At 45.0% G+C, this 25,298-nt stretch overlaps 1 protein-coding gene across 1 annotated transcript in view; it reads left to right on the top strand.

Annotated features, from left to right (window-relative positions):
* fam91a1 (family with sequence similarity 91 member A1) overlaps positions 1-25,298 on the top strand; it is a 94,726-nt gene that overhangs the window by 5,710 nt on the left and 63,718 nt on the right. Inside the window, exons 3-4 of the mRNA XM_084327187.1 lie at positions 7,581-7,732; positions 16,321-16,382. Of these exons, the coding sequence (XP_084183313.1) occupies positions 7,581-7,732; positions 16,321-16,382 (214 nt within the window). The remainder of the gene's footprint in view (positions 1-7,580; positions 7,733-16,320; positions 16,383-25,298) is intronic.

The following is a 25,298-nucleotide window of genomic DNA, read 5'->3' as shown; positions in this document are numbered from 1 at the left end:
TTGTATTTTATGCACAGTTGAAGCGGGCATGACCACCTTCATTTCACTATATGTCTTCTTGTGTATGTAATGTATGTAATGAATAAACCTCTTGAATCTTGAATGTAGTAATAGCACATTCGTAATAGTAGTAGTGGAATGGCAGGATTCAATCAGTCAGTAATAATAGTGATGATGGTATGACATGATCCATAACATAGTAAGGCTGTCCCCAAAGCCTGTTTTTGGGATTCGAACTTCGTCAGGGTTTTTCGAACGAACGTTCGAACCTTTGTTTTTAATAAAAAAATTAATTAAAAAATTTGATTTATTTTTTTCAAAATAAATATTATTATTATTATTATTTTTTTTTCATAAATATCCTCAAACTAAATCCTCAATTTGAAAAAAGTGATTAATCTGATTAAATTAGTCTTTCTTTTTTATTAAATCAACTTTCTTTAATGAATATAACTCAGCAGTTTTTAATACTATAATATTAGTGTAGCCTAATCTTTATCTGCAACTGTGAAAAAAAGAAACTGTGAAAACACACAAAAAGAATAAAAAAAGAAAAATAATAATAATAAAATTAAAAAAAAATTGTATTTAGAATTCGAATGCCAACGTAACGAACGAACGTTCGAACATTCGGGCTCAGCCTTATAGCACACTGCACCAGAGTCTGTGTCAGTCCTAACAGTTCTCGGGTTCTCCTGCTGTCCAGCAGTCCATGTCCACGCCTGTGGAGCCCGGTGGGAGGAGGTCCTCAGACCTGGGCCTATTATCTTCTCACGCCCCCCCCCCCCCCCTCTCTCCAACATCATTCTCATTACGTCTCTTCTCACTTAACGAAAAAGGGTTTATGTCACCAGATAAATGATGGCACAGCTTAAATGATCTATCGGCAGTAGTCCGACTCCTTGTAATAATATAAGCCACACATAATCAATGATATTGATTTCCCTCCTCCTGTAATATAGACCTAACGGCGTTGTAAAGATGTCGTCCAAGAATCAATATTCCTTCTTTAACCTTTATTTACCCTGCATCGATTGTTGGAGGTCCCCCCCCCCCCCCCTCCCGCCTACACGGGCACAGTTGACTTGACAATACAACTAGTTCGTGCCACTAGGGATTACCACTAGTAGATAGTGATACCAATTGACCTATCTCAAACTCTGCCCTCTTTGCTTGATTCAGAGTACTTATTACCGCCTATAGCAGCAGTATAGGAACTGGCGCCTTGAATTGCTTAGCAACGAGGACAAAAATAAAGCTTTTGATCTTTGTTTAATCTTACTGTATGTTTTAAAGGACTATGTTAAAAAAAAAAAAGTGTATAGAAAAGCTAATTATTGCATGCCCTTGTGTATGTTATTTAGGGCTGACCTTCGATTTTTTTTTGGAATTCGAAGCTTCGGGGCCGAGATTCGATTTTAAATCGAAGCTTCGAAAAAGAAAAAAAATATAATTTTTTTTTTAATGTTGTGGGACTTGTACAGCACTTTGTTCAATTTTGTCAGTGCTGTAAAGTTTAAACCTTTTTAAATCTTAGACAAGCGAAACATTTGCTTTCATGAAATATTGTAAGCTGTCATTTGAGGCTTTATAAAAAGCAGCACAATGAACACAAATCTGTCAGTGCCGAGTCCGACCTCATCTTAAATAACAAACAGCATTGCTTGTTGTAATTAACAAAGAGAGGCAGAGTTAATTTTGCAAAATAAATATCATATATATATTTTTTTTTTTTAATAGTCGAATTTTATTTTCATATTCGAATCCCATGCCCATCGAACGAAGCTTCGAAGTATTTAAGACAGCCCTAATGTTATTGCCTCATGGTTGTTTATTGGCCCCGGTGTGCTGACCTACTGCGTCCTACAGCCTCCTTCCTACAATGGCAGATGGGTAATTTAGACCACGTTCTAGATTAGATTAGATTGATTAGATTAGACCCTGAACCGCACAGGAAGTCCTTCATTCCGACAGCCATCAGACTCTACAACGCATCACTGTGCCTCACTGCATCACTGAGCACAGGGTGACAGTACTATCTGACATAATCCTCCTGGACACTTTACACTCTTTACACTTCTCATAATCTTCCTGGACACTTTACAATCTTTACACTTCTCATAATCTTCCTGGTCACTTTACACTTTACAATTGTTACATTTATTACTGTGTATTTCTGTATATATTCTTTGGCTGTGTGTATATTTTATATTAAAAAATTTAGAATGTATATAACGGAACGTAGACCAATCTCAGTCACTCTTATTGTCTGGGACCAAATTCGGTCACGCCCCATTTTGCGCGACATCCAGGCTTTTTTTTACCATCAGCGTTTGGGAATTTCATGTTGAACTTGACAGGTAGATGAAGTGAAATTATACTTATTTTAGAATATATATATCAAATTTCATGAGTATTCATCTATATTTAGTCATCTAAAGACTATTAGATATGAACCTATGTACCAGTAAAAAGTGGGAATCTAGAATATGTTTTGGGCGACGGTGTTTACGGAAGTGCGGGTAGCCTCTCAAGGTGACGATACACAACACTTTCTGTTGTCAGTAGATGGCAGCATTGGTTTAAAATTAAAAGGTGAAAATGTTATGACTACAACATGAATACAATTCCCAAGACCTTTAGCACAGGTCACAGGTCACAGGTCAGCACCAGATTAGGAAAACGCGATCTGAACAGCGTTAACCGTTAAACTATTAATGGGACCGGAGTACAGTGATCGAGAATGGTCACCCAATTATCTTAACAAAAGTGCATCATTAGCATTATGTTTGTTGTCTAAACGGGAACATAATGGTACAATTTAAGATTTGAATGTTATCCGCATATAAAGGACAAATAAAACATCGTTAATTTGTAAGAAACCTCAATGAAAACGGCGCAGGGTAAATTATATTCGCTATTGTTATGAAAATGTGATAGAATCCTATAAAAATGTGGACGCATTTGGTCACCGTGACGTTACATACCAGAATGTATATCCCGGACCGTATTTAATTCTTTATTCTTATTTTTTATACTATTATTATTCAATATTTTAGTCTTATTGACTAACTAAATGTTTATTGTTTACTGTGAGCGATCTGTAGTGCCGAATTTCCCTCTGGATAAATAAAGGATTTCTATTCTATTCTATTGTATTGTCATCACGCAGCACAAGTACAGTACAACGAAAAGCAGTTTGGCGTCCGACCAGAGTGCAAATGTAACAGTAAAGTGCAATGGACCTGTCTCAAACCCTGCCCTCTTTTCTTGATCCTCCAATCACAACTGTCGCTTACCTCGGACAAACCAAGTTTGTCCGAGGTAAGCGACAGTTGTGATTGGAGGATCAAGAAAAGGGGCAGGGTTTGAGACAGGTCCATTCATAAAGGTGGGACTGCTACCAGTGCACCTCAGGGTTGAACAGGTGAAACTGAACCACATGTTCAACATAGTAAATGGTTCAGCCCCAAGCTATCTGAAGTATCAGATCAATATGGTCCACACACACACACACACGCACTCGCACACACACACACACACACACACACACACACACACACACACACACACACACACACACACACACACACACACACACACACACACACACACACACACACACACAGGTCACTTTAAACACAAGAAAAGGTCACTTTAAAGGAAGGAAAAGGACACTAAGAAAATACCTTGTTGTGATTGTTGTACAGTATCTTTTTATTATTATTGCTATTTTATTATTATTACTATTCTATTGTTTTTTATTGCACAATCGAAGTGGGCATGGCCAACCGCATTTCACTGTGTGCCCTGGTATGTCTGTGATGAATAAAACTAGGGATGTTCAATATTGGCTTTTTTACCGATATACGATATACCGATATTGTCCAACTCTTAATTTCCGATACCGATATCAACCGATACCGATATATGCAGGGTTTCCCCCCCAAAAAAACAGAATAATTTCAGGTTACATATCTCTTGTCGTGGAATTAACACAACATTATGCATACTTTTGACAATAAATAAAAATCAGAATTAGTTCTTACTTGCTTGCCTGGGTAAATAAAGGTTAAATAAATGTAAAAAAAAAAATATTATTTTTTTAAACTGATACAGATAATTTTTTTTTAAACCTTTATTTAACCAGGAAGTCCCATTGAGATACAAGATCTCTTTTGCAAGGGAGACCTGGCCAAGATGACAGCAATAACATTTGCAATATATCAGACATCCCTAAATAAAACTCTTGAATCTTGTGACAGATACTGTTGCCCCTCTAAAGGTTAAAAAGGTAAAAACTGATAGAATCTCTCCATGGCTAAATAAAACCAATGTTAAAGATAACAAGAGAAAATGTAGGATAGCCGAGCGAAAATGGAGGAAACTCAAACTCACAGCTCACTTTAATTTATACAAAGACGCCATGGGCGCATACAATAAGGCAATACAACTTGCGAGAAAGGAATATTTTTCCAAAATGATCTCAGAAAATATGGGTAACTCCAGGGTACTTTTTTCCACCATTGACCGGCTGATTAACATACCACCCCCCCATATACCGCAGCAATCAGCCACAAAATGTGAAAAGTTCGCAGTTTTCTTTAATGAAAAAATATCATTGATTAGAGCAAGCATTACCGCTAGGGATGTCCGATATTATCGGCCGACCGATATTATCGGCCGATATCGGCAGTAAAATGTGATATCGGAAAATATCGGTATCGAAAAAAAAAAGAAAAAAAACAATTTTTTTTTTTTTTTTTTTTTTTTACATTTATTTAACCTTTATTTACCCAGGCAAGCAAGTAAGAACCAATTCTTATTTTATTTATTGTCAAAAGTATGCATGTTGGTTTAATTCAACAACAAGAGATATGTAATGTTAATTTTTACTTTTTTAATTATCATATTTTGCACAGATAATGCTTACATTTAGAAAGCCTTTTGAATGCATCCAGTGAAATTATTAATTACCTGAAATTATTCAGTTTTTTTGGGGGGAAACCCTGCATATATCGGTATCGGTTGATATCGGTATCGGTATCGGTATCGAAATTAAGAGTTGGACAATATCGGAATATCGGTATCGGTAAAAAAGCCAATATCGAGCATCCCTAATTACCGCTGATATGGATCTGGCTATGAGTGAAACCCCACCTGAGATAACTATGGGGGAATTCACATGTATTACATTACCTGACCTCTGTAAGATTGTCTCTGAGTGTAATTCCGCCACCTCCTGCCTCGATCCTATACCAACAGCATTTCTCAAGCGGGTGTTTGATAGTGTCTCAAATCATGTCCTTGAAATCATAAATATGTCTCTTCAAACAGGCACTTTTCCAGATGCATTTAAAACAGCTGTAGTAAAACCACTACTAAAGAAAACAAACTTAGATGTAAACGAACTAAAAAGCTATAGGCCAATATCGAACCTTCCATTTATCAGCAAGATATTAGAAAAGATAGTCTCAGTACAAATAAACTCCTTTCTCAAAGATAATAACATCATGGAGGAACTACAATCAGGTTTCAGAACAAATCACAGCACTGAAACTGCCCTTACCAAAATAGTTAGCGACCTCAGGCTAAACTCCGATGCTGGCAAAGTCTCAATTCTTGTCCTATTGGACCTTAGTGCAGCGTTCGATACGATTGACCATAATATCTTGATCAGTCGTCTAGAAAGACTGGTTGGCTTTTCCGATCATGTACTAAATTGGCTCATAACATACATTAAGGGGAGAAGGTTCTATGTTAAGCTTGGAGACAATGTATCCGAGGAACATGACAGCAATTTTGGAGTCGCACAAGGAAGCTGCCTTGGTCCATTACTCTTCTCACTATATATGCTGCCCCTCGGGGACATCATTCGAGACCACAATGTATGCTTCCATAGTTATGCTGATGATACACAACTATATATCTCCGCAGAACCAAATAACACTACAGCCATACAGTCCATTACAAATTGTCTGTTAGCAATAAACAAGTGGATGAACAATAACTTCCTAAAATTAAACGAAAGCAAGACCGAAATCCTATTGATCGGCCCAAAAGCGAAAAGGGAAGTGCTTTGTAAAAACCTGGGGAGTCTGTCATCCTATGTAAAGACTGAGGTTACAAGCCTAGGTGTCATCTTGGACTCAGACCTGACCTTTAAGTCTCATATAAATAAGGCCATGAAAACGTCATTCTTCCACCTAAGAAACATAGCGAAAGTAAGACCTTTCGTAAATAAAAAGGATGCAGAGAAACTTATTCATGCTTTTGTATCAAGTCGGCTTGACTATTGTAATGCACTGTTCACTGGTCTTCCCAAAGCAACCATTGGGAAGCTTCAGCTTATCCAAAACTCTGCAGCTCGATTACTAACTCATACAAGGAGAAGAGAACATATCACTCCAGTCCTGGCCACTCTGCACTGGCTTCCAATAACTCATAGAATTGATTTCAAGGTCCTTTTCCTAACATATAAAGCTCTTAATGAGCAAGGCCCAAAATACATAGCAAATTCCCTAGTTAGTTATCTGCCCTCAAGAACGCTACGGTCATCCACTACAGGTTTACTAGACACGCCCAGAAACCAAAAAAGGATAGGAAGTATGGCATTTGCCAACTATGCCCCAAAACTATGGAACACACTACCAACACACATCAGAAACGCCAGCTCTATACACATTTTTAAAGGAAAATTAAAAACGTACCTATACAGTCTAGCTTACAAATAGTTATGGCTTGGAAAAACCTGATGGATCCATGAGGCTAGGATAAGCCTTGTGGACCCAACTTTTTAGATGAAGGAACGGGTACATAGGAGACACGCCTCCAGTTTTTCAAAAGTTTTTGACACGCCTCAGCTTCTGAGCTGAAGGCGTGTTTTTGCGGACCTCCCAAACTTTCAAACTTTTTAGATGAAGGAATGGGTACAATAGGAGACACGCCTCCAGTTTTTCAAAAGTTTTTGACACGCCTCAGCTTCTGAGCTGAAGGCGTGTTTTTGCGGACCTCCTAAACTTTCAAACTTTAGACTGTTTTCTTTATACGTTTTTCTTTTTCTTTCTTTCTACCACAAGACGCGGCCACTGATGGGTCCATGGGACTTGGATAAGTCCTGTGGACCCAACTCTGGCCACTGACCACATGAGCGAACGGGTACATACGCACACAATACACGGCCACTGATGGATCCATGGGACTTGGTAAAGCACTATGGACCCAACTATGACCACTGATAAAAACGTAACTACACTAGCATTATAAGACCTAAACATTGCTACCTACCATACAAGTGCATTGGTTTAGTGCACTTCCGGTTGCCACTGAGCGGAAATGTTTGTGCGGACCTGTTCTCCCAAACTGGTAAGCAAATGACTGTTTTTACGTTATTTTCATTTTTACGTTACTATTATTATTATTATAATTTTTTTTTTTTTAAACATTGATCTTAACTGATCACTATGACTTTATTGCTTTTATCGTTATATATGCCTATAATTGTGTACAGCACTTTGAGCTACATGACATGTATGAAAGGTGCTTTATAAATACTTACTTACTTACTTACTTACTTACAGTGCGCCACGTCAGGAAGGATGAGCGTAAATACTACGAGGAGCTGCTGAAGTACAGCAGGGACCACCTGATGCTGTACCCCTACCACCTCTCTGACATCATGGTGAAGGGCCTGCGCATCACGCCCTTCTCCTACTACATAGGCATCATGGAGGTAAGCCACGCACCCGCCGCAAATCTTTTTCATTTTTTATAAATGTATTTAATAATAATAATAATAATAATAATAATAATAATGCATTCAATTTATAGTGCACTCTACATTTGGAAACCAAATCTCAGAGTGCTTGAATTATTACCGTCTGTAGTGTGATAGTAAGGTTAACCTTCTGTAGTGTGGCAGTGAAAGGGTTAACCTGCTGTTGTGTGGCAGTGAAAGGGTTAACCGTTTGGTAGTGCGGCAGTGAAAGGGTTAAGGTACAATGAAATACAATACACAATTGAATGTATTTTCACTCCCCTGTCCTACCTAATCCTACACATACACACCAAACACAGAAAACAACAACATACAAACGCATATCCCTCACTCACCCTTCCCCCCTCGTTTGTCCTATAGTGTCTTTTAGCTTAGCTATGTAATCAATAAAAGGGCCCCAAACTATTTCAAACTTTTCACTAGACCCCCTTAGGTTGTATTTAATTTTCTCCAAATTTCCCAAAATGTTGGAGTTTTCCTTTAAACAAGTCAAGAAGAAACATCACAATAAATCAAGAACAAAGACAAAAACACTAAGAAATCCAAAATAAAATAAAATTAAATAAAATGTTAAATAACACTCCCAGACATAACCCACGCTGAGTTAAGGAAAAACTCACTAAAAACCTAGCAATAGGAAAAAAGCACCACAGGCAATGTGGAGGGGAGAAACCTTAGAAGGGCCGTTCAAGGGGGGATCTCCCTTCTTAGATGTCGGTGATAGTAGTGTTGCTATAAAACAGGCGAAACAGTTGATAAGCATGCACATATACGTGTAATGAAAGACAATGTTGGTGAATGACGTCCATGGAACCCCCCTACATTCAGACTACAGATGAAAGTGTCCCAAATCGTCTTCTCAGATCAGATTTTGTCACGACAGTGTGAACGGCACAAATCACATAGAATCTGATCTTTTCAATCCTGATTTGGGCCACTTTTTTATATGTGATGACAGGTCTGATCTTTTGCAATGCGACCTCAGTCTGAAGTCACGTGACTTTCATACGACTTTTACGTCACTCAAGTTCAAGTTTCAAGTTTCTTTAATAGTTGTCATACAGAAGTACAGAATACTTTTATACAAAATGCTTCTTACTGTTACGCTCCAGAGACTGTGCAAGACAAGATAAGTATGAAATAAAATAACATAGTATAGTATGTAAATTAGAAGTAAATAAATGAGGTCACAGTGTTCAGTATAGACATATGTACAATGTTCGATGCAGAATAGACGTAACTGAGTTACCATATAATATACAATACTATGCAGTGTACTAATACAATACTATATAGTGCAAGGCAGAAATGGGATGAGGTGCAATTTAGGTACAATTTACAGTAGGTGTACGAGTTGTAGTGCAAATCCTTTATCAATAAATATAAAGTGTGTTTGTGTGATCTAAAGTGTGGAGAGTGGGTGCTGCAGTGTGTTGTTTGTCACTCTAGAATAGATTGACATTTGTCACAATCCTTTTACATCTTCTTTATTGTTCATTTGCACATCAGTTCAAGCGTGTGACCAGTTCACACTGGAATCTGATATTGGCCACATTTAAAAAATATATATATGAACAGCCAAACAAAAATAAATCTGATCCGAAATGTTTTTGGAAGTGTGTGAGGGAGCATTGCTTTTTGTTAAATTCCCCCTTTTTTTTAAGAAACCCCAATAAATAGAGTATAGAGTAGAATAGCAAATAGAGTCGAATAGAATAACTTGGAAGGGTCTTGGAAGTCTGGTCCTCCCAACCAGGCACTAGGTGTCACTCCTTGTCCGTGGAACCCTCGCACACTAGCCAGTTTTGGGCCCCACGACAACAACAAAAAACATGACAAACATTTGTTTGTTTTCTGTATGCCCTGCACATTACTCACACCGACCTCATACACCCCCTTGTGCTAATTCTCGCTGATGAGGCTGACGTTATTGTTGAAGACTTTCACGCTTGAGTTCACACCCAGTTTGGGGTAGACTTTGTCCTGCCAACTTGACCTGCCAACTTCTCCTTGGCTTGTATTGACAATGTAATATTAATAATCTGTAAGCGACAACTGTGCGTGGGTGCTGCTGTGTGCACAAGATCTTAAAGGAACACTCCACATTTGTTGGGATGTACACACACAGTTGTTTGCCAGTTCCCCCCCCTAGTCCGACGAGAAGATGGATATCTATTTCATCTCTTTGTGCGTCAGTTTTGGAAGTTGTTGAGTTGTTGGAAGTTGTGTTTAATTTTTTCTTTTTAATAAAAATGAAATAGCCTAGCTGCTCCCTACTGCTTCCAGTCCTGTGCTAAGCTAGCCTAGCTGCTCCCTACCGCTTCCAGTCCTTGTGCTAAGCTAGCCTAGCTGCTCCCTACCGCTTCCAGTCCTTGTGCTAAGCTAGCCTAGCTGCTCCCTACCGCTTCCAGTCCTTGTGCTAAGCTAGGCTAGCTGCTCCCTACCGCTTCCAGTCCTTGTGCTAAGCTAGCCTAGCTGCTCCCTACCGCTTCCAGTCCTTGTGCTAAGCTAGGCTAGCTGCTCCCTACTGCTTCCAGTCATTGTGCTAAGCTAGCCTAGCTGCTCCCTACTACTTCCTGTGCTAAGCTAGCCTAGCTGCTCCCTACTGCTTCCAGTCCTTGTGCTAAGCTAGCCTAGCTGCTCCCTACTGCTTCCAGTCCTTGTGCTAAGCTAGGCTAGCTGCTCCCTACTGCTTCCAGTCCTGTACTAAGCTAGGCTAGCTGCTCCCTACTGCTTCCAGTCCTGTGCTAATCTAGGCTAGCTGCTCCCTACTGCTTCCAGTCCTTGTGCTAAGCTAGGCTAGCTGCTCCCTACTGCTTCCAGTCCTGTGCTAAGCTAGGCTAGCTGCTCCCTACTGCTTCCAGTCCTGTGCTAAGCTAGGCTAGCTGTTCCCTGCTGCTTCCAGTCCTGTGCTAAGCTAGGCTAGCTGCTCCCAGGCTGCTTTCCTGGAACGGGAGTTATGACGTGTTATGTGCATATGCGCAAATCGTTCGGGTTGCTCGCCTGAAACCTATATTATTTCCAAATCAAAGGTATATATCATATAGATGTTTCTCCACAAAATCATCAGGGGGGGGGTCATTTTACAATCGTTACCAAAAGCATGTTTTAGGTTCGGTAAGATAGACCTAAAATAGACGTTTGTCAGAAGGTACTCCAAAATGAATAATCCAGTAGTTCCATCGCGATCGCCATTACTGGTGTGCATTGGGCCTGGCTATAATACGGAAAACAATAGGTTACTTTCTCGCAAATCGGCGACAGATGGCTGTGTGCTGCTTCACTTTGAGGGGGAGGGGATTCCTGCAGCCGGAGAGACAACTGAAAGACCCAGTTCAAAAGGTAGGCAATACTGCCACCTGTTGGGATTCGATCGTCATTGCAATTACAATGTAGGTAGCGGGGCCAGGGAGACACAGGCAGGTCCGCGCGAGTGTTTAGAAAAAGAAAATAGAAAAAAGGAACTCAAAACGAGATATCTCGTTATTGGCGCTCAACGCTTGGATTTCAAAAACGAGATATCTCATTTTTGGCGCTGAATGAGTTAAGTACTTCAGTAGTTCTTCAGCTTCTGGTTGTTGCTAGGCTACATCGTTGAGGGTTCCTTGTTTAGCCTGCTTCCCGTTTCATGTCTCCACACACTTCATGAAAGACCAGCTACCGGTGTCAACAAAAGTACAGTACAACCAAAATAAATTTGGCATCCAACCAGAGTGCAAATGTAACAGTAAAATGCAATAGTAATATACAATGTACAGGTGAATAAACTGGGTATAACATATGAGTAGTACTACTGCGTAATAGTGCTAATAAGATGTATACAGAGTTGTAGTATTAATACAGTGATACAGGTATAGGGAGGTGTAGTCTGACGTCACTGGTTGTTCCACCCGTATAGGGATTTATCATTGGGAAAATGGATTATCGACTATTGTAACAATTCTGCCGCATGGAAATTGAAAAGCTTTCCATGAGTTCCCTTCTATCACTAACATTATTGTTTAAGCATTTTTGGTTGAAATAAAATTTGGCGATTCTTTCTTTGTATGATTAATTGCGAATATTTTCATGTTGAGCTATAGATTGTGGATGAATACGCACAGAAAGGTACACCGTGCAAATGTTCATGCTTTATTTGTTTTAAACGAGACGATTTAGAAATGGTCAATGGTCAACATTGCGTTGGAACAGAGGGTGGAACATGAAATACAGCAATGACGTAACCACTACACCTCCCTATAAAGACACTATGGTAGTAAGTCATACTAGCCAGCAGTTTAACTAGTAAGAGTAGGTAAGGGATATGTACAGATATAGATGTAGTTGCTACAGATATGTAACCACACAAACCTTTTGAATAAATCGGGGGTTAAATTAGTGATGCACGATATATCGGCCGCCGATATAATATCGGCCGATATGGCCGTTTTTTTACACATCGGTAATCTTTTTTTTCTTCTTTTTACATGTTTTGGCCTTAAATAGTTTCAAAATATCAGTCATTTCTGAAAATAAGTTACAAAAGTTAAAAAAATTATGCGTTTTGGAAAATAGCTCTTTATTTGATTATCATAAAAACGTGTTTTCTATACAGAGATATCGACATCGGTAAATATCGGTATCGGCCAGAACAGCAATATTAATATCGGTTATCGGTATCGGCCACAATTTTCACATCGGTGCATCACTAGGTTAAATCAATAAATAAAACGGGGGTTCTCAAACCTTCTCAGCTTGAAGCCCTCAAGAGAAATACGGTGTCCGTTTCCCCCGCGACCCAAACTCAACAGAAATACATCGTGAATGACCACGACATCTCTACTGGGGACGTCACCTGATTCTGACGCTACGATTATTGTCTGAGGGGAATATCACGGTTTTCACAATTATTATACTTTTGTTAAGATTATACAACAACAAAAGAGTCGCAGGCGGCCTGTAGCAGACACACACACACACACACACACGCACATGCACACGCACACGCACACACATATATCTGTATGTCATGATGAATTGAAAATGGGGGACCCTGATGTAAACAAGACGAAAGTCTTTCTCTGGTCTGCATCCCCTTAACAATTGTGTGCATTGAGCCGTACTGTATTGTACCCATTCTGCAATCTGTTAATAAAGTTTTCAATACACGCACGCACGCACACACACACGCACACACACACACACGCACGCACGCACGCACGCACGCACGCACGCACGCACGCACGCACACAGAGAGAGACAGACAGTGTGCCACCTATTAGCAGACTTAATGATTTTAGAATATTTCTAATATAGCTAATGAACTGAAGTATTTATTATCATCATCAACTAGCCAGTTCGTTTTCATAGACTAACGTTTGGCAGAGAGAGAGAGAGAGGGAGAGAGAGAGAGAGAGAGAGAGAGATTTTACAGCCAGAAGGCTCCCACACTATAGGCCTGTTTCCCCTCTCCGAGATGAGGCTGGCGTGTCGGTACCTTCTGCCGTCTCCACAGCGGGTCTGGTGCCCGTCGGTGTCAGTCGTGACACAGGGCCAGCGGGACTCCAGAGGACCGAGAACCACGACCCAAATTTAGAATAATGGGGGAAAGCCCATATATCTCTCCGATCTCCTTGTATTGTTTTTTTTTTTTTGTATCCGCTTTTTTTCTCCTTGAACGTTGCTCGCATATGCCCCCCACTGGCCGGTTGTAGGGAGGATAGAAGCCTTGCATCACGTGTCCCCTCCGATACACGAGGAGGCAGCCTGTCACATCTTTTCACCTGCCAGCGCGGACTCTCATTGGCGAGGTGTAACGTGTGGGAGGCTCACACTACCCCCGCTATTTCCTGTCTCTGCTGTGCAGGCGTCCCCCCCCAACCGACCTGTAGGAGTCGCTGTCCACAACGTCCAGATTACCACCCATCGACTTCCACCCGCTAACTCTGCCAATTGAGTTAGTATGGCGGCCGGCCCAAGCTGGAGGCAACGCTGACAGCCGGAGTCGAACCCGGTGTCTCTTGCGTTGGTGACGAGCGCAATGTCCGCTGCGCCACCCAGCCGCCTCCTTGTATTGTTTAAATTTTTTTTGTTTATCTATTTTTTGTTCTCACTTTTTTCTGTATTTTTCTCCCATCTCAATTTAGTCGTTATGCAATTCCCTTCCTGGTCGTTGCGTGCATTTCCCCCCACTGTCGGCCTGGGGAGGGTGTAGAACTACCACATGCCTCCTCCGATACATGTGGAGTCAGCCAGCCGCTTCTCTTCACCTGACAGTGAGGACTCTCACTGGGGGAACGTAACGCGTGTGGAGGGTCACGCTATTTCCCCCCAGATCCTCTCCCTGCTGAACAGGCGCCCCGACCGACCAGTAGGAGTCAGTTTACAACGACCAGGACACACACATACCCCGCCGGCTTCCCACCCGCTAACATTGCCAATTGTGTTAGTAGGGACGACTGACCAAGCCGGAGGTACCGCTGACAGCTGGATTCGAACCCAGAGTCTCTGCGGTGGTAGGCGAGTGCTTAGTCCGCTGCGCTACCGCCCTCCTTGTATTGTTTTAAACAAAAAATATCGGAAATCCTCTCCACCTGCTGCTCCTGCTTTGATGTTGAATACACATTTTTGGTTGATTGCTATTGTTTTATTGTGCTTGTATTTCTTTTTAACTGAATTTGACTTTTCATTTAAAATACCGGTTGTATGGTAGTCTACTGTATGTGTATTGTGTCTTGTTATGTATGTTTTTTCATAATTTGTGCTTGCCTCCTTGAAAAAGAGACCTCGGGTCTTGATGGGTTTTTATTTTCTGGTTAAATAAAGGTTTGATTGATTGATATTAGGTGTGAAGTAGGGATGGGCAGTAATAATAATCATAATCATAATACACTTTATTTGTAGAGCACCTTTCATACAAGAATTGCAGCTCAAAGTGCTTCACAGCAGTAAAAATAAAATAAAATACAGAGCATAAAATAGATGGCAGCAAAATAGACAAAGTCGAGGTAAGGCATAGAACATTAAATCACATAGTTTTTCATATTAGGAGGATCTAACATCTCAATAGGCCTCTTTGTTTACAGTTTGATTATCACCGATACACATCCTTTCAGCTTCAGCTTTTGTGATTTATGATCACAGGGACCAAGTAATGTCTTCCCTAGGGATGCTCGATATTGGCTTTTTTACCTATACCGATATTGTCCAACTCTTAATTTCCGATACCGATATCAACCGATACCGATATATGCAGGGTTTCCCCCCCAAAAAATTTAATAATTTCAGGTAATTAACATTACATATCTCTTGTTGTGGAAGTAACACAACATTATGCATACTTTTGACAATAAATAAAATCAGAATTTGTTCTTACTTGCTTGCCTGGGTAAATAAAGGTTATAGAAATGTAAAAAAAATAATTTTAATTTAAATTTTTTTTAAACCGATACCGATATTTTCCGATATCACATTTTAATGCCGATATCGGCCGATAATATCTGACATCCCTAGTCTTCCCAGATCGAGTACTCGTATGAATTACTTGAATAGTGCTCAAGTAATTGTTTACTTTCGGACAAGTTGTGTTTTTGTAGGCTTTTATTGATTTTTGCTACCGGGCAGTCCGGTAGAGAGCGAGAGAGAGAGAGAGAGAGAGGAGGAATGGGAGACAGACCGGGGAAGACATTCGGCAGAGATCACCGGGTCGAACCCTGGTCGGCCGTGTTGCACCATCCATATGATTTGGAGCGTGAACTTGACACTCTGCACCTTCTACTACTGGATCTTAAACTAGGAATGTACACAACACTCTCAACTTGCAGGCTTTTACATAATCAGGTTTGAAAGTAGGACCGGGGGCGATTCATTTAAAATCTTATTTCCGAATAGGATTTAAAGTTCAATAAATGCATGATGTTTCCAAAGTCAATGAGTTATCGTGTTAAATAATCGTGATCTCAGTATTCACCAAAAGAATCGCGATCATGACCGCTGTCATAATAAGCAGCCCTAGTCGAAAGCGTCGCTCGTCTGAAAACGTAAAAGCAGGTATCCAACGGAGGTTTCTTTGTAGAGAACTCGATTGTGTTTCTATCCACACGTCCACTCCAATAGACAAAAGAGTTTTCTATTGCTGTTCTACAATCTGCGAGCTGAATGCATTGCCCTACATCACAGAACCTCTATAGCGAAGTCCGCTTTTTTTCGCCCGTCGTTATCTTTTCGCTCTCGCAAAATTGTCCCCGTCTTCCTCCATGTTGAGTTTGGCGAAGTTGTAACGAGCCCAACCTCCTTTTGACCGACAGGTAATTAGCGTGTCGGAATTCCAGGGCGTAGAGACCAAATCAATTTGAAGCACAGGGGCATGTTTTTTTTTTTTTTTTTACGCCTCCAGTGATGAAAATGGGGGAATAGAAATTGGCGCTGGGGCCTTATCTCTTCATCCTGTTATTAATCACGAGCGAGGAATATAAAGAGGGAGAGAAATTGGTTTAATACTTTTCCTATCCTCCCCCTCTCTCTCTCTTTTCTTTTCTTTCGTTCTGTCTTTTCTGCTCCTCCAGGACATTATGAACAGCGAGAAAAGTTACGACTCGCTGCCCAACTTCACAGCTGCTGACTGTAAGTACCCCTCCCCCCTCTCTCTCTCTTTCTCTCTCTCTCTCCATCTCTCTCTGTCTCTTTCTCTCTCTCTCTCCATCTCTCTCTGTCTCTTTCTCTTTCTCTCTTTCTCTCTCTCTATCTCTCTGTCTCTTTCTCTCTCTCTCTTTCTCTGTCTCTTTCTCTTTGTCTCTCTTTGTCTCTCTTGCTCTCTCTTTCTCTCTATCTCTTTCTCTTTGTCTCTCTTTGTCTCTCTTTCTCTCTCCGTCTCTCTTTCTCTATCTGTCTCTTTCTCTCCCTCTCTGTCTCTCTTTCTCTGCTTCTCTCTTTCTCTCTATCTCTCTCTGTCTCTCTTTCTGTCTATCTCTCTCTGTCTCTTGTTCTCTCTTTCTCTGTCTCTTTCTCTTTGTCTCTCTTTCTCTCTATCTCTCTCCATCTCTCTTTCTCTATCTGTCTCTTCCTCTCCTCTCTTTCTCTCTTTCTCTCTCCGTCTCTCTTTCTCTCTATCTCTCTCTGTCTCTCGTTCTCTCCATCTCTCTCTCTCTCGTTCTCTCTATCTCTCTCTTTCGCTCTTTCTCTATCTGTCTCTCTTTCTCTCCCTCTTTCTCTCCTCTCTTTCTCTCCCTCTCTCTTTCCCTCTCTCTTTCTCTCTCTGTTGCTGTCTCTCTTTCTCTCTTCTCTCTGTCACTTTTCTATGTATCTTTCTATCTCCGTCTCTCTCTTCCCATCTCTCTTTCTCTCTGTCTCTATCTCTCTCTGTCTCTCTTTCTCTCTCTATCTCTCTGTCTCTGTCTCTTTCTCTCCCACTTTTACATTCTACTTCTCTCAACCCCCCATTTGCTCGCTCTCTCTCTCTCTCTCTCTCTCTCTCTCTCTCTCTCTCTCTCTCTCTCTCTCTCTCTCTCTCTCTCTCTCTCTCTCTCTCTCTCTCTCTCTCTCTCTCTCTCTCTCTCTCTCTCTCTATGAGCCTCGCGGTCTCTACAGTACAGTGACATCATCACTTGCTTCTATGATTTCTTCAAACAGAATGTAAACTAAAGCGGCAACAAGAACATGACATTTCACCATTTTCTTTAATGTCTTTTTGTGTTTTTCTTTGTTGCTTCAAGAAGCAATATTTCCTGTCTGTTGGAATTACTGATATGTTTAACTAGTACAGCTTACAGTGCTAGTACAGTGCGTGTGTGTGAGAAAGAAATACAGATGAACAGCCTGAATGAACGGCGACGTTCAACACAGCCCCCCCCCCTCCCACAGTCCCCCCCCCTTCCACAGCCCCCCCCACAGTCCTCCCCCCCCTCCCACAGCCCCCCCCTCCCACAGTCCCCCCCCCACAGTCCCCCTCCCACAGCCCCCCCCCAGCTTACATGCTGATTTAGACCAAAGCAAAGAAATTGAGGAACTGATTTTCTAAGAAGTCATTGTGAAAACTTGATGACATTGTGTCGCATAGTAAAAAAAAAAAAAAAAAAAGTGAAGCATATGGACGGTCGCGGGGCTCCCTTACTTCCGCTGTCAGATGAAACGGGTCCTCTGGCACTGCAGGCAGGGGGGGGGGGGGGGGGGGGGGGGGGGAACCAGTCCTGGCAGAACCAGAACCTCCCGTCACAGTCACACAGTCGGACAGAAGGCAGCCAGCAGGCTGTCGAAGCTGCTGCTTGGAGCGACTTCTCTTCTCTAATCTCCCCGGAGAGAGTTTGGAAGTGTGGGAGAGAGTGATGTAGTCTAGAGAGAGAGAGAGAGAGGGAGGGAGAGAGAGTGAGTGACGTAGTAGAGAGAGAGAGAGAGGGAGAGGGGGAGGGGGAGGGAGGGTGAGAGTGATTTAGTCTAGGGCAGTGGTCACCAACCCGTCGATCTTGATCGACTGGTCGATCTTTGAGACTGTCCCTGTAGATCTTTCCATGAAAATTTTTTTTTTTTTTTTTTTTTTTTTTTAATCTTACCCTGAGAGTCCACATTACAGTTCTACTTTTGTTTTGATGTGAAAAGTGATGCTGCACTTAGCACTGACTGAGAAAGTACACATACAGTTTTACTTTTGTTTTGATGTGAAAATGATGCTTCACTTAGCACTGACTGCACTTAGCACTGACTGAGAAAGTAAACATTACAGTTCTACTTTTGTTTTGATGTGAAAAGTGATGCTGCACTTAGCACTGACTGAGAAAGTACACATTACAGTTCTACTTTATAAAATGCTAATTGTAAATATGTTTGTCAATGTTAATAATATGAGAAAGTCCACATTACAGTTCTACTTTTGTTCTGATGTGAAAACTGATGCTGCACTTAGCACTGACTGAGAAAGTACACATTACAGTTCTACTTTATAAAATGCTAATTGTAAATATGTTTGTCAATGTTAATAATATGAGAAAGTCCACATTACAGTTCTACTTTTGTTTTGATGTGAAAAGTGATGCTGCATAAGATGACTGCACTTAGCACTGACTGAGAAAGTACATAATAGTTCTACTTTGACGTTTTAATGTTGGACCAAAGCATTGCATGTAATTAGAATACAGGCACATAAAAGTAATTTAGTTTAAAGTACAATCTTGGCTGTCTTTTTCTTTCAACGCTTCAATAGGTAGATCTTGCCTTCACCAAAAAAAAAAAAGTGATCTTGGGCTTAAAAAGGTTGGTGACCACTGGTCTAGGGAGAGGGAGAGAGGGAGAGGGATGTAGTCTAGGGAGAGGGAGAGGGAGAGGGAGAGAGAGTGAGTGTGAGTGACAGTCGAGAGAGAGAGAGAGAGGGAGGGAGGGAGAGAGTGATGTAGTCTAGAGAGAGGGAGGGAGAGTGATGTAGTCGAGAGAGAGAGAGGGAGGGAGGGAGAGAGTGATGTAGTCTAGAGAGATGGAGGGAGAGTGATGTAGTCTAGAGAGAGAGAGGGAGGGAGAGTGATGTAGTCTAGAGAGAGAGAGAGAGGGAGGGAGAGAGAGTGAGTGATGTAGTCGAGAGAGAGAGAGGGAGGGAGGGAGAGAGTTATGTACTCTAGAGAGAGGGAGGGAGAGTGATGTAGTCTAGAGAGGGAGGGAGGGAGGGAGAGAGTGATGTACTCTAGAGAGAGGGAGGGAGAGTGATGTAGTCTAGAGAGGGAGGGAGGGGGAGAGGGAGAGAGGGAGAGAGTGATGTACTCTAGAGAGAGGGAGGGAGAGTGATGTAGTCTAGAGAGGGAGAGGGAGAGAGGGAGAAAGAGAGAGAGAGAAATATCTACCTACCCCCTTTTCCCGTGAGCCAGCATCCATATCTATGGATGAATGATTATTGCATTTATAAAGCGATTTTCTAGACGCACTCAAAGCGCTCTCCACAATGTAGGGTGGAAATTGCCTCCTTCACCACCACTGGTAGCACCCAACGTTGGGCTACGCAGGCTCAATGGCTGCCATACACTGGCACCCGGCACACATCACACTACACAATGGCTGAACGGCTCAGGAGACGGGGATTGATCTCAGCCACTTAAGGGGAAGGGATGATTAGGTAAATGGTAAATGGCTGCATTTATATAGCGCTGTTATACAAAGCGCTTTACAATTTGTTCCTCACATTTTACTCAGACGTTCACACACCGACGGCGGAGGCGACCATGCAAGGTGCCACAACCTGCTCATCGGGAGCAGTTAGGGCCGGGGTTAAGTGTCTTGCTCAAGGACACTTCGTCACGCTGCCCGCCACTATCGCCCCTATTAGGTTAGGATCAGGTGACTTTGATATCAGAGACCTGATTGGGAATATTTAGTCAGGAACGTTAGGGAACCCCCTTACTCTTTAAATTCAGCCGGGACCTCTGTTTAACGTCTCATCCGAAGGACGGCTTGCAACTGTAGGGTGTCTCTTATCACCGTAACAAGTCCAGAGGACAGAGTGCTCCTCGCTGGACAACAAGTCCTCCCTGCTCACCCGCCTTGGCTCTGCTCCTCCTCTCTGCTCCTCCTCTCTGTTCCTCCTCTCTGCTCCTCCTCAGTTCCTCCTCTCTGCTCCTCCTCCTCTCTGCTCCTCCTCTCTGTTCCTCCTCTCTGCTCCTCCTCTCTGCTCCTCCTCTCTGCTCCTCCTCTCTGCTCCTCCTCTCTGCTCCTCCTCCCTCCTCTCTGCTCCTCCTCTCTGCTCCTCCTCTCTGCTCCTCCTCTCTGCTCCTCCTCTCTGCTCCTCCTCCTCTCTGCTCCTCCTCTCTGCTCCTCCTCTCTGCTCCTCCTCTGCTCCTCCTCTCTGCTCCTCCTCTCTGCTCCTCCTCTCTGTTCCTCCTCTCTCCTCCTCTCCTCTGCTCCTCCTCCTCTCTGCTCCTCCTCTCTGCTCCTCCTCTCTGCTCCTCCTCTCTGCTCCTCCTCTCTGTTCCTCCTCTCTCCTCCTCCTCTCTGCTCCTCCTCCTCTCTGCTCCTCCTCTCTCCTCTCCTCTCTGCTCCTCCTCTCTGCTCCTCCTCCTCTCTGTTCCTCCTCTCTGCTCCTCCTCTCTGCTCCTCCTCTCTGCACCTCCTCTCTGCTCCTCCTCTCTGTTCCTCCTCTCTGCTCCTCCTCTCTGCTCCTCCTCTCTGCTCCTCCTCTCTGCTCCTCCTCTCTGCTCCTCCTCTCTGTTCCTCCTCTCTGCTCCTCCTCTCTGCTCCTCCTCCTCTCTGCTCCTCCTCCTCTCTGCTCCTCCTCTCTCCTCCTCCTCTCTGCTCCTCCTCTCTGTTCCTCCTCTCTGTTCCTCCTCTCTGTTCCTCCTCTCTGCTCCTCCTCTCTGCTCCTCCTCTCTGTTCCTCCTCTCTGCTCCTCCTCTCTCCTCCTCCTCTCTGTTCCTCCTCTCTGTTCCTCCTCTCTGCTCTCCTCTCTGTTCCTCCTCTCTGTTCCTCCTCTCTGTTCCTCCTCTCTCTCCTCCTCTCTGTTCCTCCTCTCTGCTCCTCCTCCTCTCTGCTCCTCCTCTCTCCTCTCCTCTCTGCTCCTCCTCTCTGCTCCTCCTCTCTGCTCCTCCTCCTCTCTGCTCCTCCTCTCTGCTCCTCCTCTCTGTTCCTCCTCTCTGCTCCTCCTCTCTGTTCCTCCTCTCTGCTCCTCCTCTCTGCTCCTCCTCTCTGTTCCTCCTCTCTGTTCCTCCTCTCTGCTCCTCCTCTCTGCTCCTCCTCCTCTCTGCTCCTCCTCCTCTCTGTTCCTCCTCTCTCCTCCTCCTCTCTGCTCCTCCTCTCTGCTCCTCCTCCTCTCTGCTCCTCCTCCTCTCTGTTCCTCCTCTCTCCTCCTCCTCTCTGCTCCTCCTCCTCTCTCCTCCTCCTCTCTGCTCCTCCTCTCTGCTCCTCCTCTCTCCTCCTCCTCTCTGTTCCTCCTCTCTACTCCTCCTCTCTCCTCCTTCTCTCTGCTCCTCCTCTCTGCTCCTCCTCCTCTCTGCTCCTCCTCCTCTCTCCTCCTCCTCTCTGCTCCTCCTCTCTCCTCCTCCTCTCTGTTCCTCCTCTCTACTCCTCCTCTCTCCTCCTCCTCTCTGCTCCTCCTCTCTGTTCTCCTCTCTGCTCCTCCTCTCTGCTCCTCCTCTCTCCTCCTCCTCTCTGCTCCTCCTCCTCTCTGTTCCTCCTCTGTTCCTCCTCTCTGCTCCTCCTCTCTCCTCCTCCTCTCTGTTCCTCCTCTCTACTCCTCCTCTCTCCTCCTCTCTGTTCCTCCTCTCTGTTCCTCCTCTCTGCTCCTCCTCTCTGCTCCTCCTCTCTGTTCCTCCTCTCTGTTCCTCCTCTCTGCTCCTCCTCTCTCCTCCTCCTCTCTGCTCCTCCTCTCTGTTCCTCCTCTCTGTTCCTCCTCTCTCCTCCTCCTCTCTCCTCCTCCTCTCTGACCTCCTCTCTGCTCCTCCTCTCTGTTCCTCCTCTCTGTTCCTCCTCTCTGCTCCTCCTCTCTGTTCCTCCTCTCTGTTCCTCCTCTCTCCTCCTCCTCTCTGCTCCTCCTCTCTGTTCCTCCTCTCTGTTCCTCCTCTCTGCTCCTCCTCTCTGTTCCTCCTCTCTGCTCCTCCTCTCTGCTCCTCCTCAGTTCCTCCTCTCTGCTCCTCCTCCTCTCTCCTCTCTCCTCTCTGTTCCTCCTCTCTCCTCCTCCTCTCTGTTCCTCCTCTCTGCTCCTCCTCTCTCCTCCTTCTCTCTCCTCCTCCTCTCTGCTCCTCCTCTCTCCTCCTCCTCTCTGTTCCTCCTCTCTGCTCCTCCTCTCTGCTCCTCCTCTCTGCACCTCCTCTCTGCTCCTCCTCTCTCCTCTCCTCTCTGTTCCTCCTCTCTGCACCTCCTCTCTCCTCCTCCTCTTCTCCTCCTCCTCTCTGTTCCTCCTCTCTGCTCCTCCTCTCTGCTCCTCCTCTCTCCTCCTCTCTGCTCCTCCTCTCTGTTCCTCCTCTCTGCTCCTCCTCTCTGCTCCTCCTCTCTGCTCCTCCTTCTCTGCTCCTCCTCTCTGCACCTCCTCTCTGTTCCTCCTCTCTCCTCCTCCTCTCTGTTCCTCCTCTCTCCTCCTCCTCTCTCCTCCTCTCTCTGTTCCTCCTCTCTGCTCCTCCTCTCTGTTCCTCCTCTCTGTTCCTCCTCTCTCCTCCTCCACTCTCCTCCTTCCTCTCTGTTCCTCCTCTCTGCTCCTCCTCTCTGTTCCTCCTCTGCTCCTCCTCTCTGTTCCTCCTCTCTCTGCTCCTCCTCTCTCTCCTCTCTGCTCCTCCTCTCTGCTCCTCCTCTCTGTTCCTCCTCTCTGCTCCTCCTCTCTGCTCCTCCTCTCTGTTCCTCCTCTCTCCTCCTCCTCTCTGCTCCTCCTCTCTGCTCCTCCTCTCTGTTCCTCCTCTCTCCTCCCTCTCTGCTCCTCCTCTCTGCTCCTCCTCTCTCCTCCTCCTCTCTCCTCCTCCTCTCTCCTCCTTCTCTCTGTTCCTCCTCTCTGCTCCTCCTCTCTGTTCCTCCTCTCTGTTCCTCCTCTCTCCTCCTCCACTCTCCTCCTTCTCTCTGTTCCTCCTCTCTGCTCCTCCTCTCTGTTCCTCCTCTGCTCCTCCTCTCTGTTCCTCCTCTCTCCTCTTCTCTCCTCCTCCTCTCTGTTCCTCCTCTCTCCTCCTCCTCTCTCCTCCTCCTCTCTGCTCCTCCTCTCTGTTCCTCCTCTCTGCTCCTCCTCTCTGCTCCTCCTCTCTGTTCCTCCTCTCTCCTCTTCTCTCCTCCTTCTCTCTGTTCCTCCTCTCTGCTCCTCCTCTCTGTTCCTCCTCTCTGCTCCTCCTCTCTCCTCCTCCTCTCTGCTCCTCCTCTCTGCTCCTCCTCTCTGCTCCTCCTCTCTGTTCCTCCTCTCCTCTCTGTTCCTCCTCTCTCCTCCTCCTCTCTGCTCCTCCTCTCTGTTCCTCCTCTCTCCTCTCTCTCTCCTCCTTCTCTCTCCTCCTCCTCTCTGTTCCTCCTCTCTGTTCCTCCTCTCTGTTCCTCTCTGCTCCTCCTCTCTGCTCCTCCTCTCTGCTCCTCCTTCTCTGCTCCTCCTCTCTGCTCCTCCTCTCTGCTCCTCCTCTCTGTTCCTCCTCTCTGCTCCTCCTCTCTGCTCCTCCTCTCTGCTCCTCCTCTCTGCTCCTCCTCTCTGCTCCTCCTCTCTGTTCCTCCTCTCTCCTCTCTCCTCTCTCCTCCTCCTCTCTGCTCCTCCTCCTCTCTGCTCCTCCTCTCTGCTCCTCCTCTCTGCTCCTCCTCTCTGCTCCTCCTTCTCTGCTCCTCCTCTCTGCTCCTCCTCTCTGCTCCTCCTCTCTGCTCCTCCTCTCTGTTCCTCCTCTCTGCTCCTCCTCTCTGCTCCTCCTCTCTGCTCCTCCTCTCTGCTCCTCCTCTCTGCTCCTCCTCTCTGCTCCTCCTCTCTGTTCCTCCTCTCTGTTCCTCCTCTCTCCTCCTCCTCTCTCCTCCTTCTCTCTGTTCCTCCTCTCTGCTCCTCCTCTCTGTTCCTCCTCTGCTCCTCCTCTCTGCTCCTCCTCTCTGTTCCTCCTCTCTCCTCCTCTCTCCTCTCTCTGTTCCTCCTCTCTGCTCCTCCTCTCTGTTCCTCCTCTCTGCTCCTCCTCTCTGTTCCTCCTCTCTCCTCCTCCTCTCTCCTCCTCCTCTCTGCTCCTCCTCTCTGCTCCTCCTCTCTGCTCCTCCTCTCTGTTCCTCCTCTCCTCTCTGTTCCTCCTCTCTCCTCCTCCTCTCTGTTCCTCCTCTCTGTTCCTCCTCTCTGCTCCTCCTCTCTGTTCCTCCTCTCTGCTCCTCCTCTCTCCTCCTCCTCTCTGTTCCTCCTCTCTGTTCCTCCTCTCTGTTCCTCTCTGTCTCCTCCCTCTCTGCTCCTCCTCTCTGCTCCTCCTCCTCTCTGCTCCTCCTCTCTGCTCCTCCTCTCTGCTCCTCCTCTCTCCTCCTCCTCTCTGTTCCTCCTCTCTGCTCCTCCTCTCTGCTCCTCCTCTCTGCTCCTCCTCTCTCCTCCTCTCTCCTCCTCCTCTCTGTTCCTCCTCTCTGCTCCTCCTCTCTGTTCCTCCTCTCTGCTCCTCCTCTCTGCTCCTCCTCTCTGCTCCTCCTCTCTGTTCCTCCTCTCTGCTCCTCCTCTCTGCTCCTCCTCTCTCCTCCTCTCTCCTCCTCCTCTCTGTTCCTCCTCTCTGCTCCTCCTCTCTGTTCCTCCTCTCTGCTCCTCCTCTCTGTTCCTCCTCTCTGCTCCTCCTCTCTGCTCCTCCTCTCTGCTCCTCCTCTCTCCTCCTCTCTCCTCCTCCTCTCTGTTCCTCCTCTCTGCTCCTCCTCTCTGTTCCTCCTCTCTGCTCCTCCTCTCTGCTCCTCCTCTCTGCTCCTCCTCTCTGTTCCTCCTCTCTCCTCCTCCTCTCTGTTCCTCCTCTCTGCTCCTCCTCTCTGCTCCTCCTCTCTGTTCCTCCTCTCTCCTCCTCCTCTCTCCTCCTTCTCTCTGTTCCTCCTCTCTGCTCCTCCTCTCTGTTCCTCCTCTCTGTTCCTCCTCTCTGCTCCTCCTCTGCTCCTCCTCCTCTCTGCTCCTCCTCTCTGTTCCTCCTCTCTGCTC

Source organism: Notolepis coatsorum, assembly GCF_963971535.1.
Source record: "Notolepis coatsorum genome assembly, chromosome: 13".
NCBI classification, from domain to species: domain Eukaryota; kingdom Metazoa; phylum Chordata; class Actinopteri; order Aulopiformes; family Paralepididae; genus Notolepis; species Notolepis coatsorum.
Note: the sequence above shows the minus strand (reverse complement) of the source record. Positions and strands in the feature narration are given on the sequence as shown.